Source organism: Orbicella franksi, chromosome 4 (assembly GCF_964199315.1).
Source record: "Orbicella franksi chromosome 4, jaOrbFran1.1, whole genome shotgun sequence".
NCBI lineage: Eukaryota > Metazoa > Cnidaria > Anthozoa > Scleractinia > Merulinidae > Orbicella > Orbicella franksi.
Window position 1 is genome coordinate 16,771,719 of NC_138148.1, and position 27,417 is coordinate 16,799,135.

Sequence of the window (27,417 nt, forward strand, 5' to 3'; positions counted from 1 at the left end):
AACCTAGGCGATGTCGTCCGATTCATTGCAATGTTGTCCTAAAATGCTTTCTTGTAAACACAAGTCACAGGGACCCTGAAGTGATGTATATCAGAATGGTAGCCTCGCCTTGCCAGCCCAAAGGCCAGGTGACGTAGCTGAGAGGGAAAATATGGCGAACGGCGAATACCAAAGAGGTGTTATTTGCTCGATTTCCAAGGAGGATTTTATCTCGTTTTGCGGCTCTGATCTTCCTTTCCTGGAAGGAGTTATTTCTTTAAGTTATGATGATTCAATGTTTGTGCAAGAAACAGGAAAAAGGTTTGCCTTAGCGCTCAGAACTGACCTCCAATATTTGACTCCAAAGAAAGACTTGATTTTAAACGTAAGTGCTTGCAAAGAAACAGACTTAAACATTCGATCGCCCAATGACAATTTAAAGGTTTTTATTTTAGAAAACGTCCTTAACAATCACGAAATTCACGTTGGTGAAACTGTCTGGGTCAAAAAGGCGAATCCTGTTCCACTTGAAAGAATTGTGATTGGAACTTCGCTAGAAGATAGATTTTTGTGGGCAAAGAAATTCTTAGCACCGTGTCTTCGTGATAGTATCTCGGCAGGACCTGTAATACTACGTGAAAATGATGTTTTCTACCTTCCTAAAGACCAGAATGAAATTTCAACCGACAGCAAGGGAAAACAATGGTTTCAGTTCTCTGTGTTGCAGTGTGAGCCAGTGTTGCGAGGCTCTATCACCTCAGAAACATCTTTAGTAGTCTCTAAGTTAGATGAATTCGCTATTTCTTCGGGCTCTGAAAGCAGTGGTACAAAGGCAGGAATAAATCGGTCTGATTCCTCTGACATGTTTCTGGTCTCTGATTTTGCTCGCAATCTTCCTTGGAGTCTTTCACAAGAAAGATCACATGACTTGTCTGAAGGTGGCTCGGTTAGAAGAAGTCACCAGTTAAAAGTTCAAGTTTTTGACTGGGATATAAAAAATGATGCAGATTCGACTTGTGATGCAAATAGTAGGCTTTATGTATCACTGGCAACCTTGATTGATTTGTGCTTGTTTAATGGAAGTTGGGTCAAAATATGCACAGATCATGCAGATGCAGTTGGTGTTAACAAACGGGAGGTACACTGTCCAGATGTACATGAAGCACTCAATCAAGACCCTTGTGACATAAGCAAATGTCATATTGTTCAAGTTGTAGCAGCTACTTCTAAGACTGAACCTGAGGCTTACATGAACAGTCCTATCAGGGACAGTTTCATTCCATTTATAAACTGCAGTGAAATTCAACATGGAGTTGGATATATCACATCTGTGCTTCACTTCAATTTATTTCACCAGAGCACCTCGTATGATGCTACAAGTCCTAGTATCTATATTCACGCAATTTCTGACAAAGGGCAGATTGAAGCAGATGCAAGCACTGCAAGCAAAAGTGGCAAGCCACCATTTGCAACAGAAGCTCACATTTCCCTGGTTCATTCACCACATTGTAAAGCTGGAGATTCTTTTGATCACGCACTGGAGACACATTTCAAAGTACCAAGAGTGCTAACAGTTGGGGATATATTTTATGTATCTCACAACTGGCAAGAAAATGGTGATGCTAGGAAATGGCCCAGTTCAACTGATGACCAAGGCAAGAGAAATCTTTCAGTTTACTTTCAAGTGACACGGCTTGTTTGTGAGACTGATGAAGTGACGTCCTGCCTTGTTGACATGGAGCATTCTTCCTTATATCAAGTAAGTACACAGTTATCAATGTACAGTACTTACTTGCAGGTGCAAAGTACATAATTATGTAGATACCCTGGTGTTAGGCTCTACTCAAGCCATTTTCTCAGGTCTGGTCCTTGAGCATCCTCCCTGAAAGGTCAGGAGAGATGTGCGGGCTCCTTTCCCAAACAGTGGCTGGTGGTCAAGCCTACCCAGGTACATGTTAAGTAGACTAGATATTTTACCATGGCAGATTGAGTACTGGGATTACAGATTTTATTTTTCTTTCATTCAACCATTTACAAAACATCTGTTACATATATACTAATTTAAGAATCTGTGCCAAAATATTTTAAACAAACCCTCATTAATAATGATCACATGTAGTCTCAATGTCTGTATTAACATAGACTGAACAAGCTGTAGAGTTACGTTTAAAGCAAGAAACCTACATTGTAGTTTGTTATTCTTGTTTATCTTGCTTGCTACATTGTACACAATGTAGCTTTTTCTCCAGGTTTTGCCTCCTGCTTAGGGTAGAAAGGAATTGTAAAGTTTAATTATTAATTTTTGTAGTTCTCACTAATTGGAGGATGTTATTATCTTTAGTTGGAAAAGCAAACACTCACTGAACATGTGTATTTATCACAGGCTTACATGTAATTAGGTGGGACAGCTTTTTAGCTTTTTTGAGAAACTTGACATGATGGCAAGTAATGCTGGTGATTTTCTATGTTGTGCATTTTTTTTTTAATTTTATGAAACAATTTTTAACAGAGAGGTTCAGTACACAGTTATGTGCCAGCTGTCCACCATACACAGTTATGTGGATCAAGACCAAGTTACTGGGAGCAGACAAGTCCTGCAGGATTAAATACTTGTACTGAGGCTCTGGAGAATGTCGTGAAACCCTATTTGAACACCAGGTTAGCAGACTCTGATGAATTAAATTGTGTTATTAAATGATTTTTCATCCTAAAATGTTGAAAGTTGGCCAGGCTACAGATTCCATTCCCAAGCGACTCCCAATCCCCATCTGTCTAGACCTTGTACAGTTAGTGTCAAAGAACAGCAAGAAAAATGACAACCAGTAATTTGCATGCAAAATATTCAAAGATTCATCATTCATCTACAGCTTAGAAACTTAAATCGCAACCAGTTTTAAATTAATTGCCTTGCAATCTGAGGCAGTGCCAAAAAATAACACTTGAAGGATTCATGCCTGAAACTCTCTCTTTGGTTCCTTTCAGTAAACTTGATCTTCTAAGTCCCTTTTCTTTTTGCACCAGCCTTGTACATGTACATGTAGATAATGCAAACCTGAAAATAGTGTTTTACGTGACTGTAGAGTTTACAGGGCTCTGTATCAGAGTGGCAAAAAAGAGGAATGATGCACCAAGGAAAAACTTGATCAACAAATTTTATATGGCCATCGTGTTCCCTAACCTGTGTAATTTTAATTTTCTGTCATTAGGTTCTAAATTGATTAATAAAAACTAAGATGCTTGGAAAATGGCCTCATCCTCTACATGTATTTCTGTTAAAGTGCACCTAACCCCAAAAATTTTTTTTCGCTAAAACGAATCTCCTTGTTATTTGAAATAGTTCTGCGAAAAAATTTTTGGATTCCGTTAAATCCTCGATTTTCTGTGCCCCGACGAAATCTCGAAAATAGCTCCAAAACACCGCCATTTTGTTTCACGACCGAGTTTGAGGAGAATGGGTCTAGCGGCTCTTGTGACGTCTACCCAGGAAGGTTGGATATCTCACGTCCTCTCATTTCCTTCAGGATGGTGCAATACACATTCGAAAAGTGCGCAGAAACGCCTTCCAGAGGTGCTATCGGCTGTTGCAGCAATATTCCAGATTTAAAGAAAGATATACTGTACAATTAACTGACGATGATCGGCTAATGGTGCAACAAAGACGTAAACGATGGTTGATTTTGTCGAACCGAAACAAGCGAACTGAATCTGTGAGAACCATTGAAGAACTCTCACTGGAATTTGTTCCGCAGACTTTCGAACGCTATTTTCATAAATTTTCTGCTTAAAGCTAACCAGCAATTTGTAGAAATACTACCTACAACCTATATCTTCCAATCCCGCAGTATTTATAACATACAAAGTTGTGTGATCCGATCATGATCAAGAAGCGTTATACTGATATGTAAATAGATCGCAACTGTACGCCGCTAACCAACACTTAATTCTCTTTCGATTTAGATGAAAGTCGAAGATTAATCCTTTAGAATTACATGATAACAAAATTGTTAGACTCACAGAGTTTTTCGAAGGTTTGGAAATCAGCAGTACGACAAAGATTCTGTGATATAGCGTCGAAAATATGACCGCGTAACATGTGCGGACCGCTTAGGGAACACATCCTTTTCGCTTATCCGACGAATTTCGCTGCAAACTTTGAGAACAATTTACATTGGTTATTTGGAGTTACGACTTAAAACGTGTGACAATGTGAAATCAGTAATTGTATGAAATGTTTCCTTCCGCCTTGCTTCCCGCAGCTTCAAAAATACAGGTCCAAACAATACGATTTTCAATCGATCGAAGCCAATGTTTTGGAGGTCATCAAGTCTCGAAAACTGCGACACGTACGTCGCTCTTATAAACATGAAGCATTCAACTGAAAGTAAAACAGAAGCTGGATTTAACAGAACAATCACACCTTGATAAAATACATTCTCGCTAAGGACAAATGTAAACGGGCTATAAACACGCGTGGGAATCTTATGTTCAGTTGACGAAATTACCATCCAAAGCAGTCCTTGAGTTTTCTTTCCTGCTTTTCGTTTGCCTGCTCCTCCACTTCGTATCTAGCTTTCCATTCCTAATATACAAGCAACTCGTCTGCAAAGAAGTCTTCCCCTTCGTCGCTTGAAATATTGTAAATTGCTCTCAAAGCTCTAAGCAGTGAGTTCACAGTTGTCGAACGTGCTCGATCGAAGTTTATTTCGGAGTCTTCCGAATCGAAACTTAACTCTGACTCCAGTGACGAAAAAGAAATGATTCTGAGACAAAACTTGGACGTTTTAGTCCCAAAATACATCGGAACGATTAGTTTTGTGTTCCATTTTCTCGAGCAAATACAGAGAGTTGACAGAGGCGCCATTGTGTTTGGTTCCTGGGTAGACGTCATCAGGTACCGCCGCTCCAGACTCCCTAAAACGCGGTCGTGAAACCTTCAAGCGCGACTTTGAAAGGGCATAGAAAATCGAGGATTCAACCAAATTCAAAAGTTTCTTCGCCCAAATGCTTCGAATAAAGTCTAGATTCGTTTTAGCGAAAAAAAAAAAAAAAAAATTGGGGGGTTAGGTGCACTTTAACAATTTTCAAGAACATTTGAAGGTAAATTAATGTAAAATATTGTCAATTCTTTTAAGGGATGGTCATTCTCTTCCTCCATGTGGGATTCTTTTAACTGGACCTCCTGGAGCTGGGAAGAGGACAGTTGCTACAGCAACAAGCAAAAGATTGCACATGCACATTTTTGAAGTCAGTTGCTATGATCTGATTGGGGAGTCAGTGGCAGCAACAGAAGCAAGACTGAAGAATACATTCCAGAGAGGTCTGTTAACGTTATGCAGCACAATTAGTCAGTAATCAGTGTTTTAACTCTACTGGTTGGTGTGTTGGACACTGGGTAAGTCAGTCAGTCAATCAGTCAATTGATCTATTAATCAATCAATCAATCACTCAGTCAATCAATTTTTTGTTAGTCAGTCAGTCTATCACCCCATCAGTCAGCCAGTCGGTTGGGTCTGTTGGTCAGTCAGTTGATCAGTCAGTACTCAGTCAGTCAGTCATTCAGTCATTCAGTTATTCAGTCAGACAGTCAGACAGTCAGTCAGTCAGTCAGTCAGTCAGCCTGTCTGTCTGTCTGTCTGTCTGTCAGCCAGTCAGCCAACTAGTCCAGTGTCAGAACTACATGTATTCACTAGCCTCAAGTGGCCTTCTTTCCCTTATCCATGGTATTTGATCTTCTCACAACTTCTTAACTGAGACTGAAAAGGTGAACCTACATGTACAATGTACCTATTTTGGAATGTGCAACTTAAGATAAAGTTTAAATCAAGCAATTATGATTTGAAGTATGACCTAAATCTGTGTCATTTTCAGCCATTTTCTGCTCACCTTGCATTCTGTTACTGCAAAACATTCATGCCCTGGGCAAAGACAAAGAGGGAAACGACGATGAACCACGGATAGCAGGCACAATGCTTGACTGTATCTACAGCCTTCAGGAAGACTCTGATTGGCCAGTGGTAGTCATAGCAACTTCCTCCTCTCCAGATGACATCACCTCTGACATGTTTTCCTGCTTCCTTCATGAGCTGACCCTAGAAGCACCTACTGAGAGTGAAAGATGTGACATGCTTTGTGCCTTGGCTAAGATGGCTTCTGTTGGAAATGATGTGTCATTTCAACAGCTTGCCAAAAGAACAGCTGGGTTGGTGCTGGCAGATTTGGTTGTGCTATTCACTCATGCTTCAAATGCTGCTGCAAAAGGTTTATTAGATGACAGCCCTGAGAAATTAAGGTTCATCACAGACACTACCCCAACTTGGTTTCCATGGAAACTGGAGCAACAGCTTAGTTCAATGGGTGTCAAACTCAGCAATCAAGATTTTGAGAGCTCACTGGAAATTCTTCAGTTATCATTGTCAGATGCAATTGGAGCTCCTAAGATTCCAAGTGTTAAGTGGGAAGACGTGGGAGGTCTGGCAGATGTCAAGGCAGAGATCTTGGACACAGTTCAACTGCCTCTTCAACATCCTGAGCTGTTTGCAGCAGGATTACGGAGATCAGGTACTGCGCTGTAAATTATCTGTCCTATTATCTGCTTTGTTGTTATAAGTACATGTAATGCTAGGAGCTACATGTAATAACTACAGTGTACCTCCCACTTCCCTCACGGCTTTGTCGTATGTGTTAGATACTGTCCTTGTACATGTACTCTACTGAAATAAGGACATGCAGTTGCATGCAAAATTTCAGCAGCTAAGCTAGCTAATTGGTACTATCAATAATATTCAATTTCTGGCTATGTTCTCACAGGAGTGTTGTTATATGGCCCTCCTGGAACTGGCAAAACGTTACTAGCCAAGGCAGTGGCAACAGAATGTTCTCTAAACTTCCTCAGGTAACGCAGCATTCATGAGCAGTCCTGACATACATTTCCATGGCAATGTACCATCACTATAGATTACTACATGAGAATAATCAGAAAAAATACCATATCATATAGATGCACACCCGTACATTTTGAGGAAAAGTAGAATGATGAGCCCAAAGAGAGTCAGTGGAGGAGGCTAGTACAGTCTACCCACTGCTTGCGGTGGTCTGTTTTTAGACACACTGTAGGAATGCAAGACTGCTTACCTTCTAACTCATGGATTCATTAAGTGAGAGACCAAAAAACAAAACAATTGATGAGGAAATAATATTGCACCTTACACACTTGTGAAAACATCTTCCTGTCCATTCCTCTCTTTTGCTTCTTATTTTATGATCTGTCACTAAGAAAAAAAGTCCTGACAGTCTTGGCTCCTGAATCGTCAGAACACTTCCTTAAAAATTATGCGAGGTACATTGATATCCTTTCACTTTTTTGTGTAATAGGAACACATGTTATGACGTGAAATACGAAGTTTGAATGTCATATATATTACTTTTGTTGTCAGTGTGAAAGGACCAGAGCTGATCAACATGTACGTGGGTCAAAGTGAACAGAATGTTCGTGAAGTGTTCACTCGAGCTCAGAGTGCGCGGCCTTGTGTGATCTTCTTTGATGAGCTGGACTCACTAGCACCCAACAGGGGGAGGAGTGGGGACTCCGGTGGCGTCATGGATCGGTAAGTCACGAATTGAGGAATACCTTATTTGGGCAAAAATCACAGTTTTTCATCAGGTTTTGTTTCTGGACAAACCCTTCTTTGCTTTCATTATTTTGCGTGTCACGCGGCAGCTTCTCCCCAAAAGTAACTCTTTCAAGTGAAGAATCAAACGTTTTTCCAACAAAAATTTCAGATTGGTTTTTAGTTATAATCTACGAGTTCTTGAGGACGTAAAAGTTGAAAGGCTGCTGTTACGTGACAATGTCCCTTGATGCTCCGCAGAGTTGTGTCCCAGTTGTTAGCTGAGCTGGATGGGCTTCACAAAGCTTGCGACGTGTTCGTCATCGGGGCCACAAACCGACCCGACCTCCTGGACCCTGCGCTTTTGAGACCAGGTCGATTTGATAAGCTTCTTTACCTTGGCGTGAGTGAGGACAAAGAATCACAGCTCAACATACTTAGAGCTCTAACTAGAAAGTAAGTACATTATTATTATTATTATTATTATTATTATTATTATTACTATTACTATTACTATTACTATTATTATTATTATTATTATTATTATTATTATTATTATTATTATTATTATTATTATTATTATAATGTGTAGAGTACTTGAAGTCGTAGCACGCTCGGACGGCGACAGCGAGGTCCTCGGTCGTGTACCAACCTCTTCCTTGCCTAAATCTTCGTTCGAAAATCCAAGCCGAGAGAGAAAGTGAGAATACTTGATTTGTAGACTCTTAGTGACAGGAATTACTATTTCTGTGACCCTCGATAGTGTTACCAATCTGTAAAAGGAATTAATGTGACAAGAGCTGCAATTTGCGTATGGAAAATAACGTTTGACTTGATAAAAATGACACCTGGGGTTTGTTTTATGAGTCCTATTAGTAAGACTTCTTTCTGCCCATAACGTTAAGCATTATTTATTTTTTTTTTTTGCACCATTGTGGAGTTTTGTTAAACAACTTCTCTTTGTCGCAAGTTACGTGTTCACATACGTGATTTATAAAATTATGGCCACAATCCTTTTTATAGGACACCAAGATCAGATGATTGTTTCTCCTTATACTAATTTCCACTTATCCCTTGGAAATTAGTTATGAGAATGCGGTTGTACATCAAGATATCACCTCAGAGATTGTTACTGCAGTATTTCCTTTTTCTCGTATCTGCTTGAAAATGTCTCGATGTTATAATGAGAAATAACAGCGTAATCCTGTCTCCCTTTCCTGCAGGTTCTGTTTACATCCTGATTTGCGGTTGGAGGAGGTCGCAGCCCTTTGCCCTGCTAACTTAACAGGAGCTGATTTCTACGCGCTGTGTTCGGATGCCATGTTACAGTCTGTTAAGCGGAAGATTGAGCTACTCGAGCAAGGTGATTGAATAGGCGCTGCATCTGTCCTGGACTCATAAAATGGCTAGAAATAGAGCGTAGCTTTATTAGAGGAGGTAGCGTAGCCGAGTGGTTAGGGCGCCGGACTTGAAATCTGGAGGTCGCTGGGTCAAGTTCCGCTCTTACCACTAAGCTGGAGTTGTTTCCCGGTAAACCCTAGGTCAACTCCTTGGTCATGTTTGTAAATAGCCAACTGGTTTGCCTCTCACCAGTTGGGATTTTCTATCATGTTCTTCGACATAAACTAGCTGTATCTTTTCGTTTACTTCGAATAGCACAGACGGAAACTCACATCTACTGTGGACTAAACAATTTGCTGCGGAATTGCTAACATTGATATAAATGAACAAAATATTTTTGACATAAGTTTCAATAGGTTTCGAGAGGTTTCTTAAATTTCGTGAACCATTGAGTTTACGAAGGTATGGCTTACTGTGGTTAATGTGTTTGTTTCAGACAGACTTTTCTAGCGTTTAAAAGGTTAGATCTAAATAGAACAAAACAAGAAACCCCCTCCTTGTAAGAGATAATTAATTTTTCAGGAACCCGTTTTGACGTAAATGGTGCTTTTTCTTCTTAGGCCGAGCTGACTCTGTTGAGGAAGATGGAGACATTCAAGTCACAGAGACAGATTTTCAGAAGGCGTTGAGCAATCTCGTACCGTCAGTTTCCTTACAGGAACTGAAAAGATACAAAGACATCCAGAAACAGTTTACACTGGCTATTACCAAGAAATGATCGAAGGTGAGTTTGTTCAGCTACGCATAAGATATAAACCAAGAGAGAATGTCTCGTCACATTTCAGTTCCAAAGACGTAGAGGAGAGTTGAAAAGACGAAGCGCAATGGAGTGTTTTTGTACGGCGAACTTCGAGGTGTTTGGATATGGGATGAAACACTGTCTCTCGTCTATGGTATATCTTCCCTATCGGAACTCCATGCAAACGAAGGAAATGGTATAGAATTTCTATAGAGCTATGGTAGTTGAGGGCATTTCCAAACATCGTCATGGCTATGATTTTAACTTGATTAATTATTAATCTTAATGAGAAATTTATGTGTATTTGAGGTCAGATATGGAAAAGAATCCTAAGGTCCCGTTCAAAGGTAAACACTTGCTTTAATGCTCCAATGATGTTACGTTCGCGACTTCTCGGAGTGGTTACGAAACCTTTCCGAAAATACACGAAGTTTTGTTCCCAGTTCTCTCAAAGCTGGCCGCGTGTAAGACAAGTCGAGTCGCTGGTGGAGGCTATGGAGTTCCATCCCCGCCAAAAATCAAAGTTGATCACAACATTCAACTTGACAGTCTAACAATTAACTTGGCAAACATCAACATCATATTTCACTCTTCAACTTTGTACTTTGTATCACAATGTTCAATTTCTCAAAGTTGGTTTCAACCTCGTTCCCAGGGTCCTCTCTTTTCCTCCCTCGAGAAAGTACCCTGGTTGCGGCTGGTCACATGTCTGCTAGATTTTTTTTTTTTTTTTTTTGCAGATTCCAGACTTTGAGAAATTGAACGTTACGTCATGGTGAACATATTTACGTCATCAGCAATAGGAATGTTCATAGCTACACACGGATATTGACACGTAACATTTCATGTTGAATTATCAACTTGAAAGTCGAATTCTCAAGTTGAATTTTGGCGGGATTGGTGCGCCCTTGGTGACTCAACATTCGACTTGGAGATTCAAACTTCATCTTTCGCTGACAGCCCATGTGTCAAGATCATTGTTGACATGTTAACATGAATGTTGATGGATAAAGTTGAACGTTGAACTGTCACTTTGAAAGTTGATGTTTAAAGTTTCAATGATTGTGATACGAAGTACAAAGTCGAAGAGTGAAATATGATGTTGATGTTTGCCAAGTTAATTGTTAGACTGTCAAGTTGAATGTTGTGATCAACTTTGATTTTTGGCGGGGATGGAACTCCATAGGAGGCAGGTCTCTGAAATATGCTATTTTGGGTTTTGTGGAGATACTTACTTACCAGAAACACTTGTTAAAGGGATTTTTTGTCTAGCGATCTACATGTGGTAATCGATATCTTTTTGCGGCAAAATATTTTTACTTACACAAACATGAAAAAAAAAAAAAAATAACGAAATAAGAAAAGGACACACGCACAACACTTAACTAAGTGGAAAGAAAGTACTTTGACTCAATATTAGCTTGGAAGTGTTTTTCATCAGACAGTTATTGGAAAACAGGAAAAGTTATTTAGAAAATGACACCACTCCGAGAAGTAGAGTAACATTTTATACTTACTTCGTTCAGCGCAATTTTTCAGCGAGGACGACAATTTCGTGCATGTTTCAGATTTCATTTTACCTTACAATAAAAATATCAACGTGATCTATCTTTAGCGCTGTAAAGCAAAAACAAATGATATTGAGAGGACCTTATAGAGAAATCTGCTTTTCATACCGGCTGTGTGGGTGTATGCACTTATTTGAGCTGTAAATTGACAAGACGAAAGCGTGAGCATTTTTAAAGAACAGTCGTCTGTAATGCGTCATTTAGCATTTAAATTTTTCATCTTGGGAATTGGACGAAGTCTGTCCTGTTCTATAAATAGTTGTCGCAATGTTGCCGAAATTGCTGGATCTTTTTTCGTAAACCTTACTGGATATTCATCTTGCAAGTGCAGTCACGGAAGAGAAGTGAGGGAATTTTTTGGATTTACTCTCGAATGAATGTTCTCGGGGACTACATTACTAAGGGAACAGTTTTCCTTTAACACCAAAGCATGAGACTTCATGTATATTCGTTTATATATTTGATGGGGAAATTTTGAAATAGCTTTTATTATGCAACTTTGAGTGTTTGCGGTATGTTTCTTTGGGGAATATCCGGTGACTAAATTTGTCCTTATCCTTTAGTTTCCAATCTGATAAAATTCTAGTTTCTTCTTGACTAGATGAAAGCTCATTAAAAGAATAAATCCTGAAAGGAATTAAGTAATGGTGACTGTTTCTTTCATATCTGTTAGCCAGTACTCTGTAAGTAGATTTTTTTGTAATTAGGTTTGTTTTCCAAAACGAGATTGAGCAGGAAATGGCCCATCATGGTGGAAGATTTCGAGAAAAAACTGGATTACAAGGACGACATAAAATTGCTTAGTCACAAAGCTGTGCTTTCAGTATGACATGATTACTACAGTTTGAGGTCGATATGCAGAAAAAAAAAAAAGAAGAAAAAAAATCCTAAGGTCCCGTAGATAGGTATACGTTGACGTTTTTCGGAAAATGTTTGTCGAAAAATGCTCCAATGATATCACGTTCGTGACTTCTCGGAGTGGTTACGAAACCTTTCCGAAAATATACGAAGTTTTGTTCCCAGGTCTCTTAATAGCTGGTCGAGGGTAATACAAGTCGAGGCGCTGGTAGAGGGAGGTCTCTGAAATATGCTACAGTGTATTTCGGGTTTTGTGGAGACACTTACTTACCAGAAACATTTGTTAAAGGGATGTGTTTGTCTAGCGATCTACATGTGGTAATTTATATCTCTTACTGCAGAATATTTTTTCTTACACAAACGTGAAAAAAACAAAAACAAAAATTAAAAAAAGGACACACGCACACACAACACTTAAGTAAGTGGAAAGAAATTACTTTGACTCAGTATTAGCTATGGAGTGTTTTTCATTAGACAGTTATTCCATTAGAAAACAGGAAAAGTTATTTAGAAAATGACACCACTCTAAGAAATAAAGTAACTTTTATATTTACTTGGTTCAGCATAATTTTTCAGCGGGGCCGGCAATTTCGTGGATGTTTCAAATTTCATTTTACCTTACGATAAAAATATTAGCGTGATCTATCTTTAGCGCTGTAAAGGAAAAACAAATGATATTGATGGAGATATCTGCTTTTCATACCGGCTGTGTGGGTGTATACACTTATTTAAGCTATAAATTGACAAGGCGAACGCGTGAGTATTTTTAAAGAACAGTCGTCTGTGATGCGTCAGTGAGCATTTATTTAAATTTTTCGTCTTCTTGGAAATTGGACGAAGTCTGTCCTGTTCAATAAATAGTTGTCGCAATGTCGGCGAAATTGCTGGATCTTTTTTCGTAAACCTTACTGGATATTTATCTTGCAAGTGCAGTCACGGAAGTGAAGTGAAGGAATTTTTAGATTTACTCTTGAATGAATGTACTCTGGGACTACACAACTAAGTGAACAGTTTCCCTTTAACACCAAAGCATGAGACTTCATGTATACTCGTTTATATATTTGATGGCGAGATTTTGAAATAGCTTTTATTAGTACCCAACTTTGAGTGTTTGCGGTATGTTTATTTGGTGAATATCCGGTGACTAAATTTGTCCTTATTCTTTAGTTTCCAATCTGATAAAATTCTAGTTTCTTCTTGACGAAATTGAAAGCTCATTAAAAGAATAAATCCTGAAAGGGATTGATTAATTGTGACTGTTCCTTCCATATCTTTTAGTCAGTACTCTAAGTAGATTTATCTGTAATTAGATTTGTTTTTCAATACGAGATTGAGCAGGAAATGGCCATCATAGTGGAAGGTTTCGAAAAAAAAAAACTGGATCACAAGGACGCCTTAAAATTGCCTAGCCACAAAGCTGTGCTTTCAGTATGACGTGATTACTGTAGAAGATTGCCATGTTTATTTTTCGTGTTTGTAAAGAAGTTTAATAATTGTCTCCGTAACTTTCTTAATGAAGTAGTTTTCGAGAAAATTCCGGGTATGAGATTTTCTAATTTGGTCTGTTGATTTTATAATTTCTAAATTGTTTTTTTGCTCTCATAAGCTGACAATGTTGAAAATAGATTGTAACACGCGATCTAACGCAAGTGACTAGCGTGGGAAAAAAGTCATGTCAGCGCGGAACAATGAAAGTGACGGCGGTTTCTGTTTTGGTCAATAGCGCTCAGATTTCATTGCCAGTTTGACGATATCAGCCATTTGTTTCTCAGCTCAAGACCTCATGAGCCATTTTTTTATTTGAGTTTGCTGACCTGACCACCGAAAAGGTCTCAATATTCTCCTACCACAGACCGATTTATGATTCACCATGTGCGACTTCAAAATACTGTATTGTGAAAACGAAAAAAGAAAAAAAGAAAAAAGAAAAAAAGAAAACTGACAGAACTTCGTGTGAATCTTTAAAAAAGATTTTCTACCGGGAATGGACAATTCATTCTCCGGAATATTCGCTGTGTTTACCGATCAATACACCATGCTTTATTCGCCTGCGCGAGGTTATTTAAAAACACAGCACTTGTTCCGGCGTGAAGGCTGTTTCCATAGCCTGCGAAAACAGCCGTCCTTCTTCGCTCCCGGCCCGAGTGGCTTTTTTTCCAGAAATTCATCTGAAAATAGCGTTCTTTAGATAAAGGCAGCTGTAAAAAATTGTCTCGAACCTTGCATATAAACGTGCATAGTTTAGTGTGCGATACCATTTTCTAGCATAACTCGTCGTTCGGCAGTTTTTTTGAAGTTTGGCTCCGAGAAACTTTTTATGACGATGTCCCTCGCTGAAGGTAAAATTTCATGTCCTTTTTTGTGATCGTACAGCCACGATTTTGTCTTATTCAATTTCGGGCAGGGGGGGGGGGGGGGTCTTGATAATGCAATTTGAGATTTTTCTCAGTGTTAGGAAGAGAGATGTCTTAAACTCGGATTCATACATGAAAAAAAAAAAATTAGTTGTTTTGCCGTTAAAACCTGACAATTAATGAACTGTTTCTACGTGGCGCGGTGGCCTCATGGTTAGTGTGCTCGACTCCGGATCGAGCGGTCCGGTTCTTCGGCAGGACACTTAACTCTCACAGTGCCTCTCTGTGCTAAGTGTATGAATGGGTACCGGCGAACTTAATACTGCGGATAACCCTGAGATGGACTAGCATCCCATCCAGTGGATAGAAGAAATACTCCTAGTCGCTTCATGCTACTTTAACCGGGATAAGGCCCGGCCTGATCAGTGGGCCACTTGGCTCGTATACAGACTTTACCTACCTTTTACGTTTCCTATAACTTCACTACCTTCAATAGACTATGCACGAAACGAGTACAAATATCTCCGTGCCATTTCTTCTCTAGGTCTCCGATTTAACAGGATCTCAGTATCGACATTGTGATTGTGCAAGAGCGACAAACACGATTTAAAGTTATGTTTTTGAGAAAAAAAAAAGCCTTAGATGACAATAAATATGTTGTAAGACATTGTTTTTTTAACGCGTATTATCGCTGCTCAGTATTTGCATTTTATTCCTCGCCCTGCGGACTCGCCATATTACGGTAAGACTAAGTTCAGCGATGCTGCGCACCAAAATGTCTAATAAGATTTTAATACCGAAACATTCCTGAGAAAGTAAAGAAATCGTGAGCGAAACATTTTTTTTTATATAGCTGATGATTTTCTATCGCCTATGTGCCTGGCAATTTCGTGATCTTCTGAGGAGAAATTAGTGTTTGACCGTAGTCGCTCTTAGTTGGAGGACAACAGTTAGGTCTTGGTTAGAAGTGAAGCCGCAGTCTTCATTTCTGTGTGTTAATTTTCAACTCAACCTCACGGTTTACATTTTATGCCTACAATTGTTGTCAGAACTTCCCGAACTACCTCTCCCTTCAATTAAACGGCGTGAAAGCAATATTGGCTCAGATCAAATAAGCTGAGGTTTATTTATATATATATACAGAGCGGGTGGTGCAGCTGTAAAGCGGATGTCGAGAAAGACGTATAGAAGTATTGAGCATTTTTTTTTTTTTTGCCTGGCTCGATGATCCGAAAACAAATAGTTATTTTTGGAGTCGATTTCGTTCTAGTCATCACTTTCCGAAGAAGCTGTTGTACTGCGCCGGTTGACAAGTGAGACACTTCGCTATTTATCAATTTGTCGATGGTAAAGATAAATGACCTTGAAGGCTCGTTTCACATGTAGCCAGTAGCTCTCTGCGTTTGAAAGATGCTTTGGAGAAATTCGTTTGATCGTACATGTTTTAATCTTTTTGCGGTGATTAGAACGTTAGGGTGATGTTGGGCCAAGTTCATAGTTTGTATTCTAGATGAATCGAATGACGCCGCAAAATGAGGAAGCCCGTTGAGTTCCATTGGAATCACGTGCGGTGAAAAATTGACAACTTTGAAAGGGATTTCTTACAATCGGAGATCATAGGAAAGAACACATGATCAAAACTGAAATAACCTAAATACAGCTTTAAATAATGATATATAGATATAGATATATATATATTTTTTATTTTCTCTTTCTCTCTGTTCACTTATTACGATAACATTTAAAAATCAGTCTGATTTACGTATACACCGAGGGTAATAAACAACAGGGGTTGTCCTGTGGACAAATCATGGCACTCGCTGTTTTGGTATTAAACCCAAAAAAATTTCAGACAAAGTCATTTTATCCGGTTTGCTTTAGGCTAGAGGAATTTAATTTAGACGAATATAATGCGAGATTGTCTAAATCCAGTCGCATTCGGTGTTGTCTGCGAAAATATGAACTCATTTCAAATCGTTTTACATGCCATGTTCACTAGTGATAGACGCAATATCCGGACTGCTGTTTTCATTGTAGACGTAGGGAATCGTCGAAGTTTTATCGAGAAGAGTTGTGTTTATATCGGAAAATCGTCTAGAAAAAGCTGTTGTGGCTACAGTGGTCAGACTCAACTTAATACTGGTTTTCCTCAGGGTTAAATTTTTCGCATAAATCCTATTGATTTATTAAATTTGTTCAACGTACGCCTAATAGATCGTTTGCGACTGACTTCATCGCCGCCATGTTGGACCGTCATGAACAAAAGAATCCTAATTAGCTTTATTGTTCCCACATGGCCGCCAAGGTCTCTGTCATTTGAATATCTCAGGAATGGTTGCCAACAAAAATAACCCTGCTTTCGATCCAGATCGAAATATGAATTCTCGTTAAGGATTGTCATAGATTTTTCTCAGTACTAGTTCAGAGAATTTGTTGCGACCACCTACGAACGGGCATAACATAAAAACCCCAAGTCAATGCCAGATTGAAATGTGAATTCTCCCTAAGAACTGCCATAAATTTCTCTTTGTGTCAGTTCGGAGAATTTTGTGGTATATCAAGACAATAGTACTCGGTTGAGGATTTTGGGTGTTGTCGTTGAACAGAGCAATTTAGTATTGGCCCGGCCGAAAGAATCGGTAATCAATATATAGAGCGGAGTTTGTGATGTTCAATATTTTGCCGGTTCAAATCGAAGTGAGCCTCACGATGTTAGTTTCCTAAGGTCGAAAAACGCAGAAGAATTGACAATAAATCAAATATGGAACAAGCATGCGGAAGAGCATGGCGGATTACGAATGAAGAATAGTTGGATAATTTAGATCGTAGACGATGCGTGGTTGCTCTGAAAAAAAAAAAAAAATGGCCGTATAAATCAAACGATTGCGCGCTTCAATTTCCAAATAGGCGCCGTGAAGAAGATAGAAAATTATCCCGCTTCTCTTTTTGCATAAGGTTGTGCTTCCAGTAACTTCCTTCTGCAGGCCTGTGGCAGCAATTTTGAGTGACAGGCAGCTGTCTAAAGAAATTTGTTGGCTTTCCACGTGGGTATGCACCAAAACATTGAACACGAGACAAGATCTTGAAAATGTAAACGGTCAATTATCTTGAACTGTCGAATAGTAAGAGCATTTGGATAATAAGTCAGCTGTCCCGTTCTCAGTCATTTAGTTCCTGCAATATAAGGTTTTCCTCGCTGCGTAATTCGATCGTTCAAATTCGCTTTCAATAATATTAAGCCACACAAAATGTGCTCTCGATGCCAATTAAATTTATGGAAAAAGACACAGATGTCTTTCGAGAACTTTCTCTCGGTCCTTGTTGTGGTATATTGTTCCTGTTGATTTATGCATCGATAGATTCACCTCGGATCGTGTTGTGGTCACTTCTGCTCTTTTCGCGCTGGTATCTGTTGCTCGAGCACGTATGATCAAGATTCAGTTCTGTTGAACACTCTGCAGTCTCAAACGATCCGTTCTTTTCTCTGATATGGCTACAGGTCGGCGTGGGAGTCATCTGTCTGAAATGTCGCAAAGTCTCGCAGGTTTGCGCTTAATATGTTCTTCATTGTCTTTCCTATTCTTTTCCTTTTTTTTTTTTTTTATGTTCAGTTTGAAGATGAACAATCGGGAGATTTCAGTTTGTTTCTCGAGTTTTTGTTTTTATCACTACAGTAGTGCGTCGTTTTAAAGCGACTGAGTTATCTGAACTTGGTTTGCTTGCGTATAAAAGTTTATGAGGTCTCTTTTTGTCTTTACCAGAGAAATGACATTTTTGTTCAATGCACACTTAGGGCTGAATGTTTGTCATATTCCGAGTTCTTTATACCGTAACAAAGTATCAAGAAAATAATTTTAAAAGTCGTTTTGTGACGCCCACGCGCCTAAGTGTACAGCTCTGTATACCAGATCATTTGTGTAGGAATAACATGCGGCTTTCATAAACATACCTCTCTTTTAAAAAAAATCTTGCCTGTATTTTATTTTTGTGCTTGGATTGATGAGTATTTGACATGGAATAGATGGCACAGGGTGGAAATGTTTTCTCGATCATAGAGCCTGGTGCGTTTAAATCTAGACGTCGCACGTTTGATAAAAATCATATTGAATAAACCCCGTGACTTAACCGTGTTTTTTAAGTAAATTATTCGCTGTCGAAGAAACCGAATAAAGGTCAATTCATGTTGTTAGAATTCAGATCGTGTTATTTAGAATAATTTATTTTCTATATATTAAATATACGAAGGGATTTTCTCAAATTGCACGATAGCTTTCACGCGCGACTTGAATTTTATTTTATTTTTTGATCGGGACACCAATAACGAATGGTTAAAGTTAGAACTTTTTACCCTAGGGTGAAAATTGTGTGACAAAATGCAACGCAGTTCCTATTAGCTTCTTATTTCTCCTGTTTATTTCAGATACCGTGATGGGACGCTTTAAGTCAGCTGGAAGGTGAGTCATTTTATATATTCAATCAATATTTCGACGTTTTCCGGCTGTAGTGAAAAAATTGATTACATTGACTCATTTCAATAGTAATAAGTCCTTTTTATTTTCTTTGCTGTGCGAAACTATAGATTATATTTCACCAGTTATATGATTCAACGATAATTTATCAGTGGTGTTCTGTAAAAAGCGGAAATTACTTTGCCGTCGGTAACCTCTTCAAAAACCATCGACCCATAGAAAGTTCGTAGCCTTTCATGGACTTACAAAGTATCAATTGTTTTACTCGCACGAAACTGGCAAAACTGTGGGTACTTTTCACCCATTGCCATATGACTGCATTTCCTTTTTAGAAATTCTAGTTTATGATACGTGATGACTTCATGTTCTTGGCGATTTTCTGGCCTTAATCTTGTAACCTTGTCGGCTCAACAAGCTGTCGATAAAGTAGCGGGGATGTCGATATCTCTTGTCGTCTTACATTCAGAGAACAACTTACAGTTTGAAAAAAACAATACGGCTGTTTGTTACAACTTTCATTGGTGTTCTGCCTAACACGCCTTCAGCTGAGACATCCATATTGTAATTACAACGCTGTGGGCCTATGATTATTTAAACTGACCTCATGTAATAACCACATTGGAAAATTATCGCTTGCTTCCATCGGTAAACTATAACAGTGCGATCGAAATTCTGAACTTTTTACGACTCCTAGCTCTTAAGCACAGCTCGAAATCTAAATTTCGGAGGAAACGGCGGATTTTTCTTTGGTACCGTTTGAGAAGTTCATCGCGGGTTGAGGTTTGTCTTGTGAGAATTTCTGGAAACTTCTACCTGTCCATTATAAAACTATCGTGATCGATTCCCAGCATGTGGTATTAAGCAATTTCTTCCACGCGGTAAAAAAGGCCAAACCCTTTCCCTTATGGCCAATTTAAAGTGTTGGAGGTCTTTTTAATTTCCTTTCTTTCAAATTACAACATTTAAAGTGAGCTTCCAGCCTGTAGCAAATAAAACTGACAAGAAGAAGTTCAATTGATTTTCTTGAGTTCAGGTTAGGGTCTTCGAAACATACACCTTGCTTTAATTTTGCAAGATTGGAAAATGCCAGTTTGGAAAGATTAGAGATTATCGGTTTGAACAAATGTCTATCAAAACAAAATATTTTTTCCTCTTTCAGACCACTCTTTTGATCGTTGTCGGTGGCCGCAATTATGCAAAAATCTTCACTTCGAAATTTCTGGAGTTTAGATTTTAATTAACGGGGTTCAAATCTGTCAGCGATCCAATGGGATAAGGCCGATGGTGACAATAAGTTATTTTCACAAAGGAAATATTCCTGTGGTGAAATTTACACTTAAGACTCATTTAACCCTGACCCAGCGGTTTTCAAACTTTCCCAAAATTACTGCCTTCATTCAGCCAAGCCAATTTATAATTATACCATGTACTTCAAAGGGGAAAAAAGAGAGTTATCACAGCTGAATCATTACAGGCTGTGAACGCAGCTTGCTAAAAATCTCGCTGATCATTGTCAGGATTCGTGTATAAGTTTTCTGTTGCATTGCTAAGTAATTTCACGTTGTTCGAGAAAGATCTATCGATAAGCATCGCAGGTAGACCACAAAACCTCTAAGTGTGCGCTATTGTCTTGCTTTCTCTGAGCTATCAATTAGTGCTTGATTGCGGACAGTTGGTCGCCAACAAAGCACTTAGGCAGCCATAAGACGAATAAATTTGAAAGCGAATAAAACCCAGCTCTTTGATCGTGGCTTGCGCGTCCTAAAGACAGAATAGGCTTTTCGCCATGAAGTACTTTGGCGTAAACCTGGGACGTCCAGCTCAACACTGAACAAAATTCGAAAAGACGTTTCACTTCTTTGCAACAGCTTTTCTAGATATGTTATTTAAACTTCGACAAACGAGCAGTCTATTGCCGTGGTTCTAATCTGTCTTGTGGTTATTCCGAGAATGCACGAGTGTACGTTAATTTTGATGATATTTATTGTTCAGCACTGTGTCATCCAACTGAAACACCTCGAGAGCAGAACAGGCACAATGCCTTCAGGCGGACTTCAATTCAAGAAGCAAGCCGCGATACACGTTCTTCTTGGGACTACGCAAAATACACATGCGCGCAATTCAAAGCGCACGTGGCCACTCTGCAGCGCACGCTTAACACTTGGTAACACTTTGTTCTCGGAACACGTGCGAGGAAAAATACGCATGCGCATTGTTTAATTTGTGCATGAAGCTAAGCATGTATTTAATTCTGAACTTTCTAGCACTGTTAGTTTGTTTAAGCACAAATTTAACACAAAACGGAGTATTTTCTTCGGTTTCGCATCCCTTTGTTATTTATGTTTTGTTTTGTTTTGTTTTGTTTTGTTTTGTTTTGTTTTGTTTTGTTTTGTTTTGTTTTGTTTTGTTTTGTTTTGTTTTGTTTTGTTTTGTTTTTTTCGCTGTGGTTGTTTTTGGTGAGAATTTTGAGCCAGCTGAACTTAACGGGTGGGCTACATATTAAAAGAAAACTTGGTCCAGGTGGATATCCATTTTAAATAAAGCTCACAAAAAAAATTACCAACGAATTCGGTTAACGAATCCCCGATTAACGTAGCGGTTTACGTTCACTCATTACTTGTAATTTGCCTGTGTTAAGTTTTGCAATTTACTACTTGACTTGAAGACATAAACCTCATTGTTAGCTGGAAAATCGTTTCCTAAATTTCAAACGAATTTACCTTGGGAGATTCAGGAACCAAAACCTTAAAATGAGAGAGATAAAGAGATAAATTTCGCCAAGAAAACTTACAAAACCAACAGCCCTTCGTGAAAGTACTGTTCAGTACTCAGCTGATATTGAATCGAAACCTTTGGCCTTTGAGGCTTGGACTCGAAATTTCTGAAAACCTCATAACACGATTTACGGTTGCGCTTCAGGAGAGATTTCAACCCTGTTGATACAGAGCAGTTTAAAGTTACTGTACATTAAGGAGTGAGAAGTGAGATATGTCTAGACAAATTTCGCAAATTGTATGAACATCTCAAGGCGCATTTGAAGGGTGTGTATAATTTCAGTTAAGCTTCCCTTTTAGCCAGGAGAAATTGCCTTTTTCTTTGCCAGAGTTTTTCAAAAGCTGGAATTTTTTTTTGTGTTCAGTAATCTAGAATCTACTGTCGCCAGTCTAGTTCAACCGGTAGTTCGGAAGTAACCCATGAAAACGAGGCGTGGTTAGGCTGTCGCGAAGCGTGTCGCTCAGTTAGTCGGGTCACGGAGGTTAAGTTTGTTATTCATTTTATCTTTGTTTATGAATTTACAATTCCAATCCTTAATTGACCCGTAGGCCAAAACACCAAGAATATTAGATACAAAGATACTTCTTTCCGACATGCATCTTCTAGAAGTTGTTTGTTTGGAAATAAATCCCAGGCGTGCGTTTTAGGTTGTTCAGTAATATCCCAGCGTGTCACCAGGTTGTTATCTGTATTCAAATTGTACGGCACTAATTAATGTGCAAGAGCTGAGGCCATTATGAGATTTTCTTATTAGGTATGCAGTTCCAGTTTAAAAGAGCGACGTCTTCTGCAAACGAAGCTTCTGCTCCGCAATTCCCTTGGACAATTTGCGCGCGTTCAATTCCGCGGTTAAAGTTTTAAAATTACACCGGCGACAGCTAAGAATATCAGAACTGTTTATCTTTGTAATTGCCTTGAAATACGATCGTAAACTCAAATCAGCGGTAGATCACGCGATGGCTGGTCCGATCATTTCAAAACATTTCAATAACGTGACCCAAGCATGATGTTAAGTCGAAAATACCTTCGACAACAAAGTTCACTGTTTTATCGTTTGCTCATCCAGATAGTTTTGAGGGTTCTATCCTCAAGGGAAAAAGAGAGGAAAGCAACGTGAAATCGTATTTGACTTTTAAACAAAACCCTAGAAACCAGAATTGCAGAACCCGATTATTTCATTTGACGACCTATTGCTCTATTCCGTGGATGAAAAGCATCAATAAAGAAATTTGTTTTGGACGTAGGAAGTTATGTACAAATTTTATTTTTTTTAGGAAACAAATGAAGTGTACGTGTGAAGAGCTTGTTTTATTTCATTAAATGACAAATGCTTCGACCCTTCAAATTCAAAGAAATACGTATGACAATAATACAACATCCAAGAGAGCATTTCATTGTTATTGTAATTTTCTCTCCGATCCGGCTAATTTTGTTCATTTGTGCAAACAACCAGTTTTGGAGCCTAATCGGGTTAATGTGAAAATATTATAATCAAGAGATTTCAGCCTACTAAAATGACCGAATTATTTTTAAGTATTCTCCGTTGACCATTCATGAATTAGTTTTAAGAGCATGATTTCTTTATGGTATGTTCAGCATTTTTCGTTGAGGTCGTCGGCATAAAAAAGTCTTGAAACTCCCGTTAAAAACTCGACTTTAAAATTTGTCGGAAAAGCTTGCCGTTCGGCGTTGGTGAGCTTCTAAGCAACTCGCTGCCTAGAAGCCAAAAGCCAGTTTGAAGAATTTGCTTCCCTATCCATTCGTTCTAGAAACTTCGATTTTGCATTTGGTACGTTTGCTGAAACATAAGACTTGTTTGATTTCTTATGCAAACAACTTGGAAGACACACGTCGAATAAGAGATAACATATTCAGTCAACCTTAATTTCGCGGGCTGATGTTTTGGCTTGGAACATTCTAGAACAAGTTCTTAACCGGCCGAAATGAAACCATGTAAACAAGATGGATTTCACTTCGCTTTGACTGCTCCGCATTATTTTCGTTGAGGGAAAAGAGCCCTCTTATTTGCGCTTCAAAGTTTTTTTAGATTTCACCGGCGAAATTGGTGATAATTTGGAGACGCGTCAAGTGTTACGTAAAGCATTATAACCCCGAGCAATTTGCAGGTACAGTGTATATTGCCGTGTCATCGAAGCCAAACGTGATTTCGTCGCACTCAACCGTGCCAAAAATTGGCGAGGCACATCGCTAGCAGACGTGTAGAAAACGTGTAACCTGTACAAGAAAGCTTTTCAGGACGTATCTCCTGCATGACCGGGACGCATCTACGAGTAACTACAAGTTAGTTTCGGTGGCAGTGTAAATTGCTCAGTTCCGATGTCCTTGTGCAGCTCTCGACTCGTGTTACCATTGTGATTAAGGAAGAAGCTGTAACGCTTCACGTTTCCGAACGGAAGCATAGTCGGCGCCGGGGACTCCACCAACATGGCTGACAAAAGTCCGGATCACTTTGAGGAACTTAAGAAAAGGTTTGCTTTCATTTCTTTACTCTCGAATCGTTCGTGCTCGGTGTGGACAATTTTCATTTCAAATTGCGCTTAAAGAACTCATTAATGGTCCCCTTAATTCTTTATCGTTGTCCAAAATGCTGACAATGGTTTGCTTAGATTTGCGTTTGGAAAGAATCGTGGTTTAGGTAAATAAACGCCTCCTTGAGAAGGATCGAAAAGGAACCGAAACCATTTTGTTTTATTTTTAATTTTTCAGCTTTATTTTTCGCTGTAGCCCTGAACTGATTGTCTTTGTGGAAATTGTAACACTCAGTTTTAATTCTCTTTTGTGACTTTGAATTTATCTTAGCAGCGATTCTTCAGTTCTCAGTGCTTGCTTAGCATTTTGATGTTTCTCTTTGGTCAATTTGAACTAAACAAAGTACGTGTTGTGAAAGTGTCTTGGTCAATGATCAAAACCCGCCGAACAAAGCGGGATGTTTATGTGATATATCGATCTATCATTGATAGCGACCGGAGTCGTTCTGTGCTCGGCCGGCTTATTTGTACAATAAAGCAACGCGTCGAGATCTGCGGTCTTGACCCAAATTTTAACTACATGCTTTTTTTTTTTTTTAAATTATGCCATTTGGTGAAAGAAATGAACATGTACTTGAACATGTGATACCTGGGATTTTGTGGGTTGTACATTGTCTTCAATGCGATATGACCTGTACTTTTGTCAACTGTTAGTATCGTTGACTTGGTACAGTCGTTGAACGTTTAGAGTTTCCCAAGATCTGCAGTGTACTGCATCTGTTTTCTGATTTATAAGAGGCCTCGTGGAGCTGAATCGAGAAACTTTCTTCTTTTTTTCTCATGACCAAACGCAGTTATCATGTTATAAATTTACTTTGACTGCAAGGTCGGAGGGCGCGCGGAAAACAAAACAATATGCAAGTTCGCGAGTTCTGTTTTTGAATTCTGTCTCGTTATCGCAATGATCTGGAACAACTTATCTGTATTTTTTGTAGCACATTTCTTGAATTTTCGATTATATTTGGTTTAGCACTGGAAAATCATTATAACGCGCAGAAAAGATGCTTGCACTCTCCCACCCCACCCATTGTTTTTCTTGCAATCCGCAGATCAATACAATGTACCTCTCTGCTCGTTGTGTTGTTTAGTCTACGTGTTTTGTGCTTTTATTCTTCAAGTCGTTTTCTTTCGTTACTGCTGCTACTACCACTACTCATTCATAACTACTGCTACGAAATAATAAATCGACGGGCGATACGCAGTAGAACAAAACGCGTGTCTGTTTAAATTGCCTTTTTTTTTTTTTTTTCTCTCTCTCATTTCTCTCTATGGTTTCTGTGGTTTCAGTTTTGTAGCGTAGAAACGATCCATGGGAGGTTGAGTGTGATATGTAGATTTGTTTGAAAATACGCCTTTCTATTTTAGGAGCTTATAAGATTCCTGACTATGCTATTAATTGCTTAGACCAAGTCTGCTTTAAAATTAGCCAGCTACCTCAACTTGGATATCTTAAGACTGTCTCAGAAGTCACCAACGGAAGGACTCCGGGCGCTTGCGTCGTGTCTGACCTCTAGTCTCTTTCCGCTTTCATACTTCACCTAAAACTTAATTTTAATCGCTAGTTATGAGCGATGTTTAGTGCTGTTGCTAGTGCAGTCTGGTTCTCGTAAAACAACTGCTACTGTGAGCGAAAAAGGTTGTGCTACAGGTAAAAAGGTGAACGGAGGAATTGATCGGTGTTTGGTGTCGATTTTTGAAGCAATTTGAGGGCCAAATGAAAGGTCATTAATTATATGGTAATGAAAAAGTGATATTCAAATCCACGTATTCCGACAATAACAAGAACTTCTAGATCTTTCGATTTTCCCAAAATAACCCATTTGGATCACGTCTTCATTCGAGATGAAATTTTGAAATTTCTTTAGTTAAAAAAATGCTGCGAATATTCTTGCTCATTATACCGGCTGAAGGAAAGCAGTTATTTTAGTTGTATCGCTTCCTTTTAGTCACAGATTCTGTAGAGGTTCTTTCAGTCGATGTAGCATTCTGTAAACAACATACCGGCCGGTGAGGAAAATTATTCACATAAACTCCCTAGGTTCGGTATTTTTGGCAAGGCAAATATATAAATTTGAAAGGAATAGGTAAAAGCAAGTGACAAGGATCGTCTTTTGGTAAAAGAAAGTGAAACTGGCTCAATTTGGCTAAATTGCTTTAAGTGCTGAATGGCTACTCACTTCATACGCGGACGTGGTACGATGTTAATAATTGGCGCCATTTGTCAAGAAATTTTCCAAACAAAAGTGAAAACTGCCTTAACGTCTCAGTGCAATACTAGCGTTTTCTACAAGCACGCTTCGCGGACCTGCTTTTTTATTTTTTTGGTAAACCGTGTGAGTGCTCAAGAACATGTCATTAACAAAAGCAAACGACATGTGTCTTTCGTGGAAGTATGCGGTGCTGCACGAAATAGGTGCATTACGACCGAAACGTCTCCTTTATTTCCTTGTCTTCCACAGAGTGCATCTTTAAAATGTCCCAAGTTATGTTACTTCAAAGTTCAATGAAAGTTGATTGCGCGGATGACTCCGAAAGTGCCCGACAATGATCCTAAAACTGCGTAACACTTGCGAAAATTAGTCGTGTGAATTTTTCAGTGTAAGTTTGTGGACACCGGTGATTACGCAGTTCCTACGATCCTTGTGAATGTTCTCCGGTTTTTCATTCGTGGATATAGCTGTTATCTATAATTCCACATTTCCTTTTGTTTTACACGGGGGGACTTATGAGAGACTGCCATGAAGATTTGTCAATCCTTGTTACAGATTTCTCTTTCTCTTTTGTTGCAGTCTTTCTGGTGACAGCGAAAGAATATTAACCGATCTACTCAATTCACCTGGGTTTTCCTCTGACTTCTTTTCGCTGGATGAAGACAAGTTAAGCACTGAAAAGGCCGGAGATACTGTCCGTATTGCATGCCTTGACATCGGAAATTATCGCCCGGAAGACATGACACTGCGAGTTGAAGGTGACCACGTGTTACTGCAAGGAAAGCGGACCCAGAGAATCAACATGGGAGTGGAGGGTGCGAAGTTTTCAAGAGCTATCCCCATACCCCAGGGGGTGAACCCTAAGCGAATTACAGCAAGGTATAACGCTCTAGATGGACAGTATATCG

The 27,417-nt window shown here is 39.0% G+C and overlaps 1 protein-coding gene across 2 annotated transcripts; it reads left to right on the plus strand.

Moving 5' to 3' along the window:
• Window positions 1-146: 146 nt before the first annotated feature.
• Window positions 147-27,163, plus strand: LOC145484706 (peroxisomal ATPase PEX6-like). Of its 2 annotated transcripts, XM_081463321.1 has the most exons (11): window positions 147-1,738; window positions 2,489-2,637; window positions 5,112-5,296; window positions 5,848-6,537; window positions 6,787-6,871; window positions 7,413-7,583; window positions 7,848-8,042; window positions 8,810-8,949; window positions 9,548-9,711; window positions 18,927-18,960; window positions 27,089-27,163. In XM_081463321.1, exons 1-9 carry the CDS (start codon window positions 152-154, stop codon window positions 9,703-9,705), a joined length of 3,360 nt encoding a protein of 1,119 aa, XP_081319447.1. In that variant the 5' UTR covers window positions 147-151; the 3' UTR covers window positions 9,706-9,711; window positions 18,927-18,960; window positions 27,089-27,163. The 2 variants fall into 2 exon arrangements, with proteins under 2 accessions (XP_081319447.1, XP_081319448.1); XM_081463322.1 differs by lacking the exons at window positions 18,927-18,960; window positions 27,089-27,163 and adding an exon at window positions 10,467-10,913.
• The last annotated feature ends 254 nt before the right edge of the window (window positions 27,164-27,417 follow it).